The sequence below is a fragment of the Podarcis bocagei genome (genome assembly GCF_964188305.1).
Source record: "Podarcis bocagei genome assembly, chromosome: 2".
Taxonomy (NCBI): domain Eukaryota; kingdom Metazoa; phylum Chordata; class Lepidosauria; order Squamata; family Lacertidae; genus Podarcis; species Podarcis bocagei.
The window spans coordinates 4,702,625-4,716,571 of record NC_138126.1 but is presented as its reverse complement, the minus strand read 5'-3'; the positions used below and the strand labels follow the sequence as shown (position 1 = coordinate 4,716,571).

General features: G+C 43.8%; 1 protein-coding gene and 1 long non-coding RNA gene across 2 annotated transcripts in view; one reads left to right on the top strand and one right to left on the bottom strand.

Annotated features, from left to right (window-relative positions):
- The window catches only part of LOC308581426, a 131,128-nt gene that overhangs the window by 16,778 nt on the left and 100,403 nt on the right, over positions 1–13,947 (top strand). The window lies entirely within an intron of this gene.
- LOC308580448 (uncharacterized protein) overlaps positions 1–13,947 on the bottom strand; it is a 33,957-nt gene that overhangs the window by 13,508 nt on the left and 6,502 nt on the right. Inside the window, exon 3 of the mRNA XM_081182109.1 lies at positions 4,578–6,911. Within this exon, the coding sequence (XP_081038235.1) occupies positions 4,699–6,911 (2,213 nt within the window). The 3' untranslated portion in view covers positions 4,578–4,698. The remainder of the gene's footprint in view (positions 1–4,577; positions 6,912–13,947) is intronic.

The following is a 13,947-nucleotide window of genomic DNA, read 5'->3' as shown; positions in this document are numbered from 1 at the left end:
TCAAGAGACAGGAAATAGGAGTTTAGAAGAGCCAATAGAGGAACTATACCAACAAATGAAAACAAAACAAAACAAAACAAAACAAAACAAGGAATGACAGGTAAAATCTATAAGAGAATGATTACAAATAATGAAAAGACAACCCAACTTATTCAAAAGATGAGGAGTAAGGAAGAACAAGTTAGCGAAGCAACGGTTGAAAAGATAATGAAAGGAATAGATGAGATTAAAGTAAGCAAATTTAGAGAGCTGAAATTAAAATTATTTCTAAAATGGTGCATAACTCCAGCCCAGCTTACTAATATGGTAGCAGGATTGAATTCTAACTGCTGGCACTGTAAACAAGCCTAGGGATGGTTTTCCCATATGTACTGGGAATTCCCAGAGGTAAAGGAATTCTGGGGATAAATCCTAAAGGTTATTAATGAAATTTTTAAAATGAAGCTTGCAATAGATTTTGATTTCATGACAATGGGTATACTTGGAAACATGGCAATAGAGAAAGGAGACCAGTTTACCTTCAAAGCTATGATATTAGTGGGAAAGGCAACGATAGCTTTAGGTTGGAAAGAGAGAGGAAAATGGACAGTAGAGGCATGGAATAGTTATTTGTTTGAACTTATTCAGTCAGAGTCTCTATGTGGGACAAAAAGCTACAGTTAGAACTGGATATGGGACAACTGATTGGTTCAAAATTGGGAAAGGAGTACGACAAGGCTGTATATTGTCTCCCTACTTATTTGATTTATGCAGAATTCATCATACGAAAGGCTGGGCTGGATGAATCCCAAGCCGGAATTAAGATTGCAGGAAGAAATATCAACAACCTCAGATATGAGTACAGTGGTGCCCCGCAAGACGAATGCCTTGCAAGACGAAAAACTCGCTAGACGAAAGAGTTTTCCATTTTTGAGGTGCTTCACAAGACAAATTTCCCTATGGGCTTGCTTCGCAAGACGAAAATGTCTTGCGAGTTCTTTTCCTTTTTTCCCCTTTTTCTAAGCCGCTAAGCGCCGCTAATAGCGCTAATCCGCTAATAGCCGTGCTTCGCAAGACGAAAAAACCACAAGACAAAGAGACTCGCTGAACGAATTAATTTCGTCTTGCGAGGCACCACTGTATGAACACAACCTTGATGGCAAAAAGTGAGGAGGAATTAAAGAACCTTTTAATGAGGGTGAAAGAGGAGAGCGCAAAATATGGTGTGAAGCTCAACATCAAAAAAACGAAGATCATGGCCACTGGGCCCATCACCTCCTGGCAAATAGAAGGGGAAGAAATGGAGGCAGTGAGAGATTTTACTTTCTTGGGCTCCATGATCACTGCAGATGGTGACAGCAGCCATGAAATTAAAAGACGCCTGCTTCTTGGGAGGAAAGCAATGACAAACGTAGACAGCATCTTAAAAAGCAGAGACATCACCTTGCCAACAAAGGTTCATATAGTTAAAGCTATGGTTTTCCCAGTAGTGATGTATGGAAGTGAGAGCTTCCATAAAGAAGGCTGATCGCCGAATAATTGATCCTTTTAAATTATGGTGCTGGAGGAGACTCTTGAGAGTACCATGGACTGCAAGAAGATCCAGCATATCCATTCTGAAGGAAATCAGCCCTGAGTGCTCACTGGAAGGACAGATCCTGAAGCTGAGGTTCCAAGACTTTGGCCACCTCATGAGAAGAAAAGACTCCCTGGAAAAGACCCTGATGTTGGGAAAGATGGAGGGCACAAAGAGAAGGGGAGAAAGATGACGAGATGGTTGGATAGTGTTCTCGAAGCTACCCTCTTTGGCGGTGGGGACCCTCATCTGAAGGACAAGGGAGGTCGGGGTTCGAATCCCTGTGACGGGGTGAGCTCCTGTTGCTCTGTCCGAGCTTCTGCCAACCTAGCAGTTCAAAAACATCCTAGTAGAGTGGTATCTCGGATTACAGACACTTCAGGTTACAGACTCCACTAACCGAGAAATAGTACCTTGGGGTAAGAACTTTACTTCAGGATGAGAACAGAAATTGTGTGGCAGTGACAACAGGTGGCCCCATTAGCTAAAGTGGTGCCTCGGGTTAAGAACTGTTTCAGGTTAAGAACGGACCTCCAGAATGAATTAAGTTTTTAACCCGAGGTACCACTGCACCTCCTATAGTTAAAGCTATGGTTTTCCCAGTAGTGATGTATAGAAGTGAGAGGTGGGCCATCAAGAAGGCTGGTCGCTGAAGAATTGATGCTTTTGAATTATGCTGCTGCAAGAAGATCAAACCTATCCATTCTTAAGAAAACCAGCCGTGAGTGCTCAACTGGAAGGACAGATTGTGAAGCTGCAGCTCCAATACTTTGGCCACCTCATGAGAAGAGAAGACTCCCTGGAAAAGACCCGGATGTTGGGAAAGATGGAGGGCACAAGGAGAAGGGGACGGCAGAGGACGAGATGGTTGGATGGTGTTCTCGAAGCTACCAGCACGAGTTTGTCCAAACTGTGGGAGGCAGTGGAAGACAGGAGTGCCTGGCATGCTCTGGTTCATGGGGTCACGAAGAGTCGGACACAACTAAATGTTGTTTAAACAACAACAATTCAGTCAGACATTGTTGCAGTCATGTCACAGGAAACAACTACTGGAACAAAAGACATTTGGTGGAAACTAAAGACGCTATGCCCGTGGCTGAGGATAATTGTTTGAACCCTTCCAATGGGTATGGGGGGTGGGAGGAAAAGAAAAAAAATTGTACGGGAAATGTAAAATTTGGAAGGAGATAATATATGTATGTAAAAAATCCTGAACTCGAGTAAAATAAAATAAAAATTTAAAAAAGAAAGTAATGCGAAAGAGATTAATCAGTTTCAGACTTTTAAAAACAACTCCTAAAACAGCAATTTAGTATGAATTTTACTATCTAACGAGACCATTGATCCATAAAATGAAAGCAATAATCAATGTACTGTACTAGAAAAATAAAGAAAACAGTACTGTACATTAAAAGTAAAATTAATTTTTGTCCTTACCAGCACTGATGATAGACATTTTTTGGATGGGGGTCTTTTTATACATTGCCACAGTCACACAATCAATCAAAAACAAAGAACAAGTCACAGTCACAAAAAGGCAAATAAAAACGCAATTTTTTTGTGGCAAAAATAAAAGCACCAAATATAAGCTCCAAGTATCACCTCAGAACACTACAATTGGAAATGGAAGGCTTTGATTACAATGGGGGGATGCAAATTAGCAGCAGAACAGTGAAAAGAGAAAAAAGATGGCTTTGATTCCAATGCAGGGGAACACAAATTAGCAGCGCAACAGTGGAAACAGAAGCTCAGGAGCACGTTCGGCTTCCGAAGTAAAGTTCGCAAACTGAAACACTGACTTCCAGGTTTGCAGCATTCGAGTTCAAAGTTGTTCAGGAACTAAGCTGTTTGAAAACCACTGTATGTAGATATGGTTGCCATATGTACAGAATTGCAAGTAGCGTCTGGGAGGAAATTGCTGAAATGTCCGGGAAAATCTGGACGTATGACAGCCCATGTTGCAAGTGTAGATTTCGGCAAACTTCACTTGAAATAGATACGCCCCCCCCCCCAGTTCCCTCAAGCCCTCCTCATAAGGCTTGGTTTCAGACCCTGGATCATCTTGATTGACTCCTCTGCATCATCTTCATGAAGTTTTCCCTTAGCATGTAGCAAGCTGTAAACCTTAAATTTACTTTCCATAGTTGTTCCCATAAAGCAAAGTCAATGTTGTGTCCTACATCTCTGGCCCAGCTTGTCACTGATGATTTCATCATTGCATTCTTTGTGTCCCACTCAAATAATATGTTATACATTTTGGATGCTATTTTAACCCTGGAGCCTAATAACTCCCTTTCAAACTGTGAGTTTTGTTCTGCAAATCCACTTTTTTAAAAAAAATCTAACTTAAATGTTGCATTCAACTGATGGTAACTTAACCAGTCTCCCTCCCACCTAGAGGAAGAAGTTCCCTTTATAGGGATACCACATACAATTAAGCAATAGCACACGGCCCTAAACCTAACCTCCCAATACATCAACCTCAGCGGGTAAACTATTGGTCTGCTGTGTCAAAGTTTTACTGGGTGGTTGGATAATATTGGCGAGAGCGCCTGTAATCTCACAGTCACCACTTCCCCTGGAATAAGAATCACTTCCGTCCAAACCAGTAAATATGTCTGTAATTATGACAATCTGACCAATGCCTAGACGACTTAAGCCCTATATCAGACTCCCCTCCATGGGTTTCCCCCCAAATATAGAGCATGGTCCAATCCCCTGGACATTCTCATACAGAAGTCCTTCTCAAGGTCATGAATGAATCTGAAGAGGTGATTCAAGCAACAGAAAAAGAGATTCCTCCTAAAGATCAGGGAGAACTTTCTGATAGTAAGAGCCAGCAGTGAAAAGGAACTCCCTCAGAAGGGGGTGGACTCTCCTTCATTGGAGGTATTTAAGAAGAAGTTGGATGGCCATCTGTCATGGATGCTTGAAATGAGTTTTTTTCAGCATTGGCAGGGGTTGGACTAGATTCCTAATCTACCATTCTATTATCCACCCTGCTGTGAGTTTTTGAATTGACTTTTTTTACGACTGAAATTTTATCCACATTCCATGCGCTGATATGCTTTAAACCCTGAATGAACTATTTGGTGGGCCATGAGAGTGGCATTCTGACTGAAGCTCTTCCCTCATTCCAAACACTAAGAGGTTTTCTCTCTTGTATGAATTATTTGATGGGAAGCGAGATTCTGGCTCTGACTGAAGCTCTTTCCACATTCCAAGCACTGATAGGGTTTCTCCCCTGTATGGATTCTGTGATGGGAAGCGAGATGTGATCTGTGACAGAAGCTCTTCCCACATTCGAAGCACTGATATGGTTTCTCCCCTGTATGAATTTTATGATGGGAAGTGAGACTGTGGCTGTGCCTGAAGCTCTTTCCACATTCCAAGCACTGATATGGTTTCTCCCCTGTATGAATTTTATGATGGGAAGTGAGACTCTGCCTCTGACTGAAGCTCTTTCCACATTCCAAGCACTGATAGGGTTTCTCCCCTGTATGAATTCTTTGATGGGAAGTGAGACCGTGGCTGTGCCTGAAGCTTTTTCCACAATCCAAGCACGTATGTGGTTTCTCTCCTGTATGAATTCTTTTATGGGTTATGAGATTGTGGCTTTGACTAAAGCTCTTCCCACATTCCAAGCACTGAAAGGGTTTCTCCTCTGTATGGATTCTTTGATGGTAAGTGAGACTGCTGCTGTGACTGAAGCGCTTTCCACATTCCAAGCACTGATATGGTTTCTTCCCTGTATGAATTCTTTGATGGCAAGTGAGAGTTTCCTTCTGACGGAAGCATTTTCCACAGTCTAAGCACTGATAGGATTTCTCCCCTGTATGAATTGTTTGATGGGAAGTGAGATAGGTCCCATCCCGGAAGCTCTTTCCACATTCCAAGCACTGATAGGGTTTCTCCCCTGTATGAATTTTATGATGGGAAGCGAGACCCTGCCTCTGACTGAAGCTCTTCCCACATTCCAAGCACTGATATGGTTTCTCCCCTGTATGAATTGTTTGATGGGAAGTGAGATAGGCCCCATCCCGGAAGCTCTTTCCACATTCCAAGCACTGATAGGGTTTCTCCCCTGTATGAATTTTATGATGGGAAGTGAGACCCTGCCTCTGACTGAAGCTCTTCCCACATTCCAAGCACTGATATGGTTTCTCACCTGTATGAATTCTTTGATGGGAAGTGAGACTTTCCTTCAGACAGAAGCTTTTTCCACAGTCTAGGCAGTGATAGGCCTTTTCCCCTGTATGAATAGTTTGATGGTAAGTGAGCTTGTCCTTTCGACTGAAGCTCTTCCCACATTCCAAGCACTGATAGGGTTTCTCCCCTGTATGGATTCTTTGATGGGAAGTGAGATGTTGTCTGTGAAAGAAGCTTTTTCCACAATCCAAGCACTGATAGGGTTTCTCCCCTGTATGAATTCTTTGATGGGAAGTGAGACTTTTCTTCAGACGGAAGCCTTTTCCACAGTCTAAGCACTGATAGGGTTTCTCCCTGGTATGAATTCTTTGATGGGAAGTGAGATCACTGCTCTTACTGAAGCTCTTTCCACATTCCAAGCACTGATAGGGTTTCTCCCCTGTATGAATTCTGTGATGAGAAGTGAGATCCCCACTCAGACGAAAGCTCTTCCCACATTCCAAGCACTGATTGGGTTTCTCCCCGGTATGAATTCTGTGATGGGAAGTGAGATGTGAGCTTTGACTGAAGCTCTTTCCACATTCCAGGCACTGAAAGGGTTTCTCCCCTGTATGAATTCTTTGATGACAAGTGAGATGTTTTCTCTGACTGAAGCTCTTTCCACATTCCAGGCACTGAAAGGGTTTCTCCCCTGTATGAATTCTTTGATGGGAAGTGAGATGTGAGCTTCGACTGAAGCTCTTCCCACATTCGAAGCACTGATAGGGTTTCTCCTCTGTATGAATTCTTTTGTGGGTCGTGAGATCCCCATTCTGACGAAACCTCTTTCCACATTCCAAGCACTGATAGGGTTTCTCCCCTGTATGAGTTCTTTGATGGGAAGTGAGATGTGAGCTTTGACTGAAGCTCTTCCCACATTCGAAGCACTGATATGGTTTCTCCCCGGTATGAGTTCTTTGATGGGAAGTGAGATGTGAGCTTCGACTGAAGCTCTTCCCACATTCGAAGCACTGATATGGTTTCTCCCCGGTATGAGTTCTTTGATGGGAAGTAAGACTTTTCCTTCGAATTAAGGACTTTGTTTGATTGGAGGGGGACTGGGAGCTCTGACAGATGTTCTCTCCACACTTTGAATATTTATCGGACTTCTCCGCTATGTGGATTCTGTTGTGGTTCCCCTTGTTCTTTCCTTCCAATTCATCACCATCTGCAATGGAGAAGCTAATTAGAGCCTCAGGAAGAAATGGAGCTCCAGATTACTGAACAATGTTAATGAATGCTTGTGATAGAGGAAGAACTGAAGAGAGTTAAATGTGAGTCCTTACTATAGTTTTCTCTGCCTTTGTTGGCTGGAATTGCTTGGCTTTTATCCGGGATAGATTTTGTTTGGCTCAAAACCTGGCACTTGATTCATAAAAATTTCTTCTTGCAGATTTGCGTTAAGATAAGCTGTTTCAATATCAAAAAGATTTACCTTAAACCCACATTGTGCTGCAAGAGCTAGCAATAAACGTATACTTTCACTCCTTGCAGTAGAAAAGGTTTCATCAAAGCTTTCACCTTTTCTTTGAGTAAAGCCTCGTGCTACCAGCCTAGCTTTGTACATAACACCACCATCTGCCAAGTGTTTTATTTTATACACCCATCTACAGCCCACTGCCTTTTTTCCTTCTGGCAATGCCTCTATGGTAAACACATTATGTTCTGCTAAAGATTTTTCTGCTTTCATTGCATTTTTCCACCTTACTATTTCCTGGTGTGGTAACTTTAAAACCTCCTCATAATCACAAGGTTCTTTCTTCACATCAACAGTTTTCTTGTATAGTAAACCTTTCTGGAGGTACCCCCTTATTGCTTCTTTGTGATCTTCTAACTTGAACACTCTCCCCCTCTGAACTATCTTCCCCTTCTGATTCATCTTGCTCAGGAGAAATTGGTTCAGCTTTAGGAGATTGTGTACTGGGACCCTCATCCCCTGAGTTCTCACCACTGTCTCTTTCAGAATTTTCTTTAATTTGTGGCTTTTCTACCTCAGATTTCACAAATTTATCTGTATCATCAGAAGATAACACAACTTCTGAATTTCCATGTAAACGAGCCCAACCATCTTGCTCACAAAACTCTGCATGTCTTGATATCACAACTCTGCCACGCAGTAGTGCAAAACGATACCCCTTTGACCAAGTTTGATAGCCAACAAACCTAAGTTTCTTTGCCTTGGGTTCTCCTTTCCTTCTCTGTCCTTTTGGGATGTGAACCCAAGCCCAGCAACCAAAAGTTTTAACATGGTCTAAAAAGGTTTTTTTTCCATAAAGCAAAAAATGAGGGGTATTGTTTATGGTAGAATGTGTCAGGAAAAAGCAGCAATGCGGCAGCGAGCTGCAGCTGGCTGCAAAGCCAAACAGGATGTTGATGTTTGGGACTGTACCGTGGGAACAAAGGGACAGTCTATTCACTGTACTGAGCACCGGATGTTAGCTCAGAGTGTCATCTGACCTGTACTGAAAGTACAGGGGTGGAGTCTTTCTCTCTACTGTTGGAGACTGGAGAGTGCAGACGTGATTCTCTGTACTGCTGCAATGACAGAAATAAAGACATGTAAATAGATTTCTGTCTGTCTCTTTTTTTTAAAAAAAAGATATTTATTGCAAATTTTGAACAGAAAAAAGGAAAACACCAAACATATATAATACCATCACCACAGTATAACAAACGAAGAAAAACAAAAAAGCAACAAGAAATTAGACATAGAATAGAAAAAATACAACAAAAACAACTGTCCATAAATCAAATTTCCATAACCTTTGGACTTCCTCGCATCTCCCTTTCCTGCGTTCTCAATAATAAAATTATCAACAGCAATTTATTACCTTATTTCAGTTCTTATTCTGTAATTCTCAAATATTATGTCCTAAACTTTAAATATTTTTATCAAATACTGAACTGCTTAATTTAGACATAATATTACTTCAAATTTCATCATTTTCTTAACCATCACTTATTCTCATATATCTTTCAACTAAATTGCTGATGCCATATTGTTTTCTATCGTGCAATTTCTTAACATTCATACAACTTATAGTGTTTTTGTAAGTAGTCTTTAAACTTTTTCCAGTCCTCTTCCACCGTCTCCTCTCCCAGGTCTCGAATTCTGCCAGTCATTTCAGCCAACTCCATGTAGTCTATCACAGTGTTTCCCAACCGGTGTTCCGCAGCACACGAGTGTGCCGTGAGACACCGGCTGGTGTGCCGCGAGATGCCTGGAGGGAGGCGGGCAAGTCGGGCGGCGAGAGGCGGGGCGGCGGCGGCGAGGAGAGGCCGCGCCTCCTGCTGCTGCCTGGCGCTCCTCCTCGCAGCCGGCAGCGCTGCCTGGGCGCCTCCGCGCGACTCTGCCTCGCTGGGTTTGGTCTCCCAGCAGAGACGGGTCACACGCGCACCTCCCTCCCTCCCTCAGCCTGCGCGGAGGGAGAGCCAGAGAGAGGCATCGCTCCTGCGCGGCGGGAGAGGGAGCAGCCGGAGCAATGCCCCAAACGAAGGCATGGGACCGGAGGGGAAATCCTCCCGGCGTGACGCTGCGCGCTGACGTCATGGGGCGGGGCTTTAATGGTGGTGTGCCGCGAGATTTTTTTTCAGTAAACAGGTGTGCCGTTGCCCAAAAACGTTTGGGAAACACTGGTCTATCAGTTGCGTCTGCCATTCTTCCAGCGTGGGCAAATCTTGGGTCTTCCAATGAGATTTCTGTCTGTCTCTTTCCCCTCCCTGAGGGAAACAGGGAGGAGGGAGAAATGGTGTGTCCCTCTCACGCTGAGTGGGATCGCCGATCGTGACCTTGCCTGTATCTTGCCGGGAGATGCAGACGGGGAGGTCAACAAGGATCTCAAGCTTAATGCCTGGAGAGTGGCCAGTTACCTCTGACTGAGGCCTGAGAATCCGACATCTGGTAGCAATGCCGGTGGTTCTGATCCATGTAAATCTGCATGAGAGGTTGATGGATCGTTCTTCATCTTCTGCACCAAGGGAGGAAGATAAGTCTGCGCGCAGCTTGAAGCTGAACAGACGGCTGGGCATAGAGAGGAGGTGAATGCCAAGCGACGGAGCCCCAAAGGTATGGAGAATTTATGGCTGTGAAGTGAACGCGTTAAGAGGCTGTCTTCGGTTCAAAAAGTGTCTGCGTTTGAGAGAAACCAGCACTGTGGGGAAAACAGCCGCATACCTTGCATTCCTAGATAACGCTGGAATGCACAGTTGCTAAGCGACGAGGAGTCAGAAGAGTTACTGACTGGGGGCTAGAACACGGAGTGTGTTTTGACTAACTTCGCTGTTCTTTGCAAGGACTTTCAAGCAGCTTGCGGTTTATCTGCCAAGTGAAGAGAAGGCAGTAAACAACAAAAAGAGACTGTTGGATTTTACAGGCTCGAGAGTGAGAGCTGAGGCTTGGATTCAAAATGGATGCCAAGAAGGGGGGACGCTTACCTTACCCACCTCCCCTGACTAATGACAATTACTCATCATGGTCTATAAAGATGAAAGCCCTGCTGCAGAATCAGAGGTTATTTGGGGTGATTGAGAACCCCATCCCTGCAGCACCAACGCCAGGTTGGAATTCACAGAATGTGAAAGCCAGGAAGCATCTCACGTCGGAGAGAGTGTGTGCCATTGTTCTGAATGAACACGATCGCCTTGCTGCACTGGATGTGAAGGGCAGGGGGAGAGAGGCACGGAGTTCTGACTCCCCCACTGCTATTGCTACTGAGGAGTGTGCTGTAGCATTGAGCGCTGTCCAATGTTACAATTGTGGACAGACTGGGCATCTTCAGCGGAACTGTAAGAAGCCACATGAGCAGAAAGGAGCCAAGGAGAGCTCTGCAACGCCTGAGGCGTCAGGCAAAAGTCGTACCAAGTCCCAGGTGAAACCTGCAAAGGCTTTGATGTCGAAAGGAACCACACCAGAGGTGGAGAACACGTTTGTAATTGACACTGGAGCAATGAAACACATGACCCCACACAGAGGTCTGTTTTCGACGTTTAAGAAGCAAAGCTTCACTGTGAAGTAGGCCAACAGTCAGGAGCTGGAAGCGACCGGGTTTGGAACTGTGTATCTTGAGAGTCTGAACTTGACTATAGACAATGTGTACCTGGTTCCTGAGTTGAAGTTCAATCTGCTGAGTGTGTCGCAGATTGCAAAGAAAGGACTGAGACTGTCCTATGATAGTAAAAGCTGCAAGATCTTGAAAGATGGAGAGCTGTATCTTTCTGCCAGAGAGAAAGATGGACTGTATTTGTTGACTTTTGATCAAAGTGATTACATGAAATGTAATGCATTTGATACTAATGAAATATCTCTTGCAGGTGTGACCAAGAGCGCCCGGAAGGTGGCCAGGGTCGACAGAGCATTTCAGCGGGTGTATGCTGATGTGATTGGTCCTCTAGCACCATCTATTTTATATATATATCATATTTATTGAAATTTCCAGAACTCAAAAAAGAAAAAAGAAAAAAAATAAACCTTTACAATTAAAGCCTTACTTTCATTAACATCTTTTCAGGACTCCCCCATCCCCCTCCCTATTTGTATTCCCCTTTCATTAATTTGGTTCCACAAGTTCTTACTCCCAATTTAAAACTTATTTTGTTTAACCCACTATTCAAATTAGTTATATAACCCCTTTCCCCTTACATTCCACCATCCCTCATCATTAAAAGAAAGCTTTTTCCCCCAAGGTCCACCCCAATTTCCTTCCACGAATTCCTTTTTATTGGTAAAGACGTCCAAACAAGGTAAAAAATATAAAAAGTTCAAAAAATAGTTGTACACCCTTTGGATTCCAGATCTCCCCCCTCCCTTCCCCGGTTTCGATTCCCCATGTCCATCAGTCTATCTACTGTCGGCCTGGAGATCTCACGTCCATAGCCAATTTTTTTTCCCAGTTCCACCTTGCCGGGTTTTTTTGTTTTTTTTTAAAATAATGTTTAACTTCAAACGCCCAGTCTTAAATAGGCCCCTGACAGGCCTTTGGTTTTCCTTGGTCTTTCACAATAATATGGCTCCTCCCTTGTTCTTTCCAAGTCGTCATCAGTCCTTTGTTCTTTTTTCTCACTTTCTCAGGTTTCTTTTCCTGTTCCGCTGCAAAGACATTCTAATTCAAAAATTTAATACTTCTACAGGGGTTATTGTTAGTCAGGAACAAAAACTTGCGTCCAGTCCCTTCCGTTCTTCAATAGATAATTCTATTGTCTCCTTTAATATAAACACCTCTGTAGACAAAATACTGATTCGTTTTTGCAGCTTTCCCAGAAGATAACAAGTCCTGTGCGATTCCAAGAGTATTTTTCCACTTACGACCGTTCTTGTAATGTCCCGAAACCCCTCTAGGGGGATTATAGTAACTTTGTTTCCTCAAATCCAAAAGTCAAATTGTTATTCCTTATTTTCGACAATTTATATCCAAATTGTAACAAATCTAACCAGCAAAGTCCTCATAGCAAAGTTCTCTTTATATTCTCCAACTTTGACAGCTGTCAAAGTCTCTGTCTCTCTTCACCAGGCTCTCTCGCGGATTGCCCCGGTTCCCGGGGGGGTTGCACTTTCACTCTCACCATCCACTCTTCTCCTCCAGCACTTCTTATAATTTCGCATCGTGGAATTAATAATTTTTATCAATAAACAGAAGCAAGCTCCTTAGTTGCCAAATCCTTGTTTTAAAATGTCTACAATAGCGGGGAGACTGACTTCCTTTTTGGATCTCCCCCGCTCGTGCCGAATCCGAAAAATTTTTTTTTTCTCCTTTTAAGTCCGATTTCCAAATTACTCACGGGTTGTTGTTTATAGTCCAAATTTTCAATAGAAGAAGTCAGCGCTCTCCGTTGAATGGCATGCGGCTTCGCTCGGCAGGGAAAGCAGAGGACTCATAGCACCACGCCACCCCCGTCCCCCGCTCCGTAGCCTTTAAAAAGGCTCCTTCGCGGGTCGGGGGCGCTAACGGTGCCCGCCGAGTCAACCATGTCCACGGGCTCCGTGCCCATGGTTTTTGAGGGTCCCCGCGTCGCCGGCGCGGTAGGACCCAACCCCTGCCGAGCAGGCTCCCTCCGGAGCTCAGAGGGAGTCCGCCATTCGGCGATGGCGCCAACCCGGAAGTCCGGTCCTCTAGCACCATCTAGAGGCAATGCAAGATATTATCTTGTGTGTGTGGATTGTTTCTCTCATTATGTGCGGGTATATACATTAGAGAAACCAAAAGAAGCCTTAGAAAGGTTTAAGGAGTTTTGTGACAAGGTTAAGAGTGTGCAAGATGCTAACATTGATTGTCTCTTCACAGATGAGAAGCCAATTTTTCTGTTACAGGATTTTCAGAAGTTCCTGCAGAAGAAAGGGATAAGGCACAAGGTTGCTGTTTCAGCGGAAGCGTGGAACAGAGGTGTCTGTGTAAGGGTGAACAAAGAATTGCAAAAGGGGATGAATGCGCAATTGCTTAGTTCACATTTGCCACATGAATATTGGGCGGAGTCGTTAATGTCCTATGTTCACACGTGGTTGAGAAAGGTCTCAAAAGAGTTGGGAAGTTCTCCTTTTGAGAAGCTGTTCCATAGAAAACCTTCTGTTGTCTATTTCAAGGTTTTTGGGTCTCATGTGAGAACAGAAGCTCCAGGTGGAGTAAAGAATGCCAGAGGCATTTTTGTAGGATATGAAAAGGGTCTCTACAGAGTAATTTTGTCTGAATCTGGACAGGTGATTCTCACAAAATTTCTAGAGAGTGCTCCTGAACAGGAGAGAGTAATTGTGCACACATTTCCCACAGAGCACAATTCAGATGATGATGATGATTTTACAGATAACAGTGGTGATGATGACAGTGATAGCTCACAGAGCTCAGTTGACACAGTCATTGAGAGGAAGTCTCACATAATGGATAGGCCTTCGCAGATGAAGGAAGAACCACTGTTTACTATTGGATCTGGTTCTCCTAAGAGTCCAGAGGATGAACCAGTGAGCAGAGAGGATCAGCACCTCATACGTAGGTCTGAGAGAGTTACAAAGGGTGTACCACCCAAGAGGTATTCAAAAGAGTTTGCTAACTTAGCTGTTGCATGTGTTGCTGTTGTACACAACCGAGGACAGGTTGAAGCTGTGTCTAAGTCAGAGACTAAGACACAACAGAGAGTTGCTAGCCAAGGTAATGCAGATGCACTCATTCCTTGGAAGCCAGACAACCAGAGAGATACACTGGGGAAACCAGTGGCGGGGA